This window comes from Impatiens glandulifera, chromosome 4 (genome assembly GCF_907164915.1).
Source record: "Impatiens glandulifera chromosome 4, dImpGla2.1, whole genome shotgun sequence".
Taxonomy (NCBI): domain Eukaryota; kingdom Viridiplantae; phylum Streptophyta; class Magnoliopsida; order Ericales; family Balsaminaceae; genus Impatiens; species Impatiens glandulifera.
In genome coordinates this window covers 54,062,492-54,067,029 of record NC_061865.1, presented here as the reverse complement: position 1 = coordinate 54,067,029, position 4,538 = coordinate 54,062,492, and the positions used below count along the sequence as shown (strand labels likewise).

General features: G+C 28.8%; 1 protein-coding gene across 1 annotated transcript; it reads left to right on the top strand.

Moving 5' to 3' along the window:
- The first annotated feature begins 2,634 nt into the window (after positions 1-2,634).
- LOC124936833 (BURP domain-containing protein BNM2A-like) lies at positions 2,635-3,727 on the top strand. The gene has a single exon (XM_047477355.1). The coding sequence runs from the start codon at positions 2,830-2,832 to the stop codon at positions 3,580-3,582; it is 753 nt and encodes a 250-aa protein (XP_047333311.1). The 5' UTR covers positions 2,635-2,829; the 3' UTR covers positions 3,583-3,727.
- The last annotated feature ends 811 nt before the right edge of the window (positions 3,728-4,538 follow it).

The following is a 4,538-nucleotide window of genomic DNA, read 5'->3' as shown; positions in this document are numbered from 1 at the left end:
GTATCTATATATTTTTGGCAGTGTTTAAAAAAATATGTGCTATAAAGTTTATTTGAATGTTTTTCTTTATTAATATTTTTTCATGGTAAATTTTTTATTGTATTACCCAAACTTGTTTAAAATAACTATTTTTTTTTTTATCAGTCTACACTATTTTTTAATAAAACTAGTCAATCTATTAGTTATAGGTAGCCTGAGAAAGAATGATTTTAATAAAAGAGATTTAGATCATTTTAAGTACGTGTCTAAAATTAGATTATAAGTAACTAAAAAACGCTTAAAATATTATAAAAGATAAATTATTAATGAAACAAGTGAATGCATGTGAGTTTCTTATTATTAACTTTTAGAAAATACTATTTCTTTTTAACCTTACAATATTTGTTTCGTTAGTTAATATGAATTCAATTTTTGATTATTTTAAGAGAAATTCATGAGTTCTAATGTGTATTTAATTTGTGGGTATGTATTTTGGTTTTATTATTTGTTGTTTTGTATTGTTCAACAATATTATTTCCTTGTGGATTTTTTATATTTGTGTATGCATCCACCTTTCATTCATAAAAGTGACTTTCGAAATAAAATATTTTTCATCTAACAAAAAAAATAAATTCTTCCATATAAAATAAATTCTTTCAAAATGTTGCAACCAGTTGAATCACTAGACATCTTTGTCAATCATTCACACAAATCTTGATCATACTCGCATATGATCATTGATACCCAAATACTTTCGGGCTCCGATCCAAATCTATCACACAATTTCCATGGAAAGCTTATTAAGAAAAAAAATCTTAGATATCAAGTCCCTCGTCTATCTTTTCCCAACTGAATATTTGACAAAATAATGAGTGGAAAGATCTCTCCAAAAAAATTACATATTATTTTTATATTTTCATACACACAATTGGAAAGAATAAATAAATACATTATATATTTGTTCATAGTCTGTTTTTTTATTAGTTCTTTTTTGAGAGTGTTTGTTTTATCCATAAAAGTCAGATCTTATCTAAAGTGTTTAAATAAAAAAATTTCCCATCTTACAAAATAAAATGAAAAGTTAGTGTTTAAATAAAAGAATTCACATTTATAAAACATAAAAGAAAATAAATAATGGTGAAATATGATTGTTATTGACTGGTGATATATGGATAATATTTTAATAAAATTTAAACCAATTATGTTCCTTTTTATTTTTTATTTATTCTAAAGTTACCATAAACGATAACGCAGCAAGTGGTTTTCAATGATGATAGCATGGAGCAAAAATAAATTCAAGGAGTGAAAAAAAAATGAATAATAGTAAAAGTAAATGAAATATGTGTTATAGAGTTTTTTTGAATGTTTCTTTTTTCTTATTATTTTTTTATGGTAATTATTTTATTTTAATTGTCTAACTTGTTTAATATATATATATATATATATTTTTTTTTTATCAATTTACATAATTATTTTATCAGTCTACCTATCTAACTTCAATCTATTAAGTTATAGGTAGTACTGAAAAAAATGCTATTAATAATAAAAGATTTATATCATCTTAAGCACGGATTTAAGAATTAGAGTAAAGTTAACAAAAATATTTTGTTTTAGAAATACATTTAAAACTATATTTTATTAAAATTCCAAAGGTGAGAGAGTCAGAAATCACCTAACTATGATTAATAATGACAATCAAAAAGACCTTAAAAAACTAATTAGTAGCATTCATACATTCTAAAAAACAAAGATTATAATTAAAATAGACTACATTTAAACCTAACCATCATAGCTTAGAATTTTCGCATTCATCTGTCTTCATTGAGAGGCCTTTCTCCTCTTCCTCTTCCTCTAAAAATTATTATACTTTTTAATGCGAATTACTTATTTATTTCTTTTGATGTGGTCTCGTTTTAAAATAAATATCTTCCCTGAATTCATCTCACACCACACCTATTGAGAATATAATTTATCATTATATATATACAAATACAAATATTCAAATACATATACATTGCTTTAATGAATTATAGAAATAACTTAAAAATAACGAGTTTTTTTAGTAGAAACCTTTAGAATGTTTTTTTTTTAACTATACAATATCTTTTGTTAGTTACTATTAATTTGACTTTTGGTTATATTTAGGGGAATTTATGCGTTTTAATGTGTATTTCATTTGTGGATATGTATTTTGTTTTCTTTTATTTTAAATTCTTCAAAAATATTATTTTCTTGTGGATATTTTATATTAGTGTATGCATTCACCTTTGATTCATAAAAGTAAGAGATTCATAAAAAAAAATGTATAATAATTTGTTAGATATGATTCTCATCGACCATGATGAGATTGATTATTTTAATAGTATTAATGGTCTTCTTCCTTATCCTAGAATTAACTCAACTAGTATATTGATGGTATATAAAAATAATTCAAAATATAGCCAAAAATATAAGAAGGTAAGAAATAATATTAAGTTCTTCTCCACATTAAGAACATATCAACATTTTTTTTTAGTATTTGAAAGTATTCATTTAATTGGTCATGGCCTATAAATAGCCATCGATATTTTTCTTTCTTCTTGGAATATCACAAAAAAGATAAGAAAGATGAGTTATAGAATTGGTCCTTGCAATGTTTTGCTCCATCTTCTTTTCATGGTAACTAATTTTATTCAACCATATAATTTCTTTAATGTACTATTAGCATGTGAACAACTAACTTTTTTTTATCAATCTATATAGTTTTCTTATGCAAGTTGTCAATCTACGACGTTATCTGCTGGAGGAGGCGATGATAGTAATAGTCAAAGAGTTTTGACCACGGTTCAATCCGACAACTCCCACATTGAAATGGCAGTTCATGTTCATCACCACCACCATCATCAACACGGCCATCACATGATGTCGAATGATCCTTCAACGACAGTGTTTTTCGTGTTAGATGACCTAAAGGTTGGGAACACATTTCCTACCTACTTTCCTAGAATAGACCCTTCTTCCTCTCCTCATTTCTTGCCAAGAAAGGAGGCCGAATCTCTCCCTTTCTCATCTCAAGAGCTTCCTTCCCTTCTTAAATTCTTCTCTTTCCCTCAACAATCCAAACAAGCCGTAGCCATGGAAGATACCCTTAAAATTTGTGAGATGAACTCAATAATCGGCGAGACCAATTTATGTGCCACCTCTTTGGAGTCCATGCTTGAATTTGCACGTGACATGCTTGGATTTGATCATGTTTCGAAAATCCGATCCGTATCCACCATTCATCTAACAAAATCTAACACTCTTTACCAAAACTTTACGATCATGGATTTCTCTGAATATGACGTGGCTTCAAAAATCTTGCCTTGTCATTCGCTGCCTTACCCATATGCGGTGTTCTATTGCCATTATCAAGAGAGCGAAAACAAGGTGTTTAAGGTCCTGTTGAAGGGTGAGAATGGAGATAGAGTGGAGGCGGTTGCGGTTTGCCACATGGATACTTCCCATTGGAGCAAATCCCACGTTTCCTTTAAGGTTGTGGAATCTGAGCCTGGTTCTTCGGTGTGCCACTTCTTCCCCGCCGATCATCCTGTTTGGATTCCATCTTCATCGACTTTGATTTGATTATCGTGATGTTACCACCATAATAATAATAATGTGTAAGTAAGTAATGATGCTTACATATGCTTAATGTTGTCATAATAATACTAATGTAATATTGGTTGTTTAATATAGAAAGTGGTATGTAAGGTAAAGAATGTACTGTTAATTAATGTGAGTAATTTGCATATCAACATTTCTTTATGAGATTTAATTGGAGACCCATTTACTGACAAACATTTTGAGCAGTGTCGGTCCAAAGTGTGGGCCTGGGTTAAAAAATAATTTATTATGATTTTTTTTTTAACTTGTATTTATATTAATATTATAAAATTGTTTTGTAATTAAAATTAACGAAAGTAATCCAAATTTAATTGGCTAAATACTTTAGTAGTTCTATTTTGGCATGTGGGTTCAAATCTGATATAAATTAGATTTTTTTTTTGTTGTGGGATTGGTAGAGGCGAGGGCTAAGAATGACCATTTAAATTCGCCCTGCAATAACTGAATCGAACTAATTTGTGTGATTTTTCCCGTTTTAACTAGGAATCTGGGTAGTTCGGGAAAAACTCAAAATATGTTTACATGGATTAGGGCGGAGATGGTATTTATTTATATCCCGCACCGAATCTGACTTTTTACTTTTTCTCAAGATTACCCATAATAGTGATCTTCTGGTTCTTAATGATTCTCCCGATTTCTTTGTATTTCAGAGGGTCATTGAGACCCCTTATGTTCCATGTCACTATATTTATGAATGGATATAAGTGTTGGATTCTTGACTTTCAAGACTATTTTGGACCTTATCCTCAGAGAAGTTATAAGCATCACTTGACTCACTATCTTTAATGGCAAAATTTTAATTATATGGAATGTTGTTGTCGCTCGGTGGGGGAGTGTATCTCATAGATCTCATCCTCTCTCGTGATAGAGTCAGTAGCTTCTGGATCCAGAATCTTTCTACTTTGTCTTCGATTTTC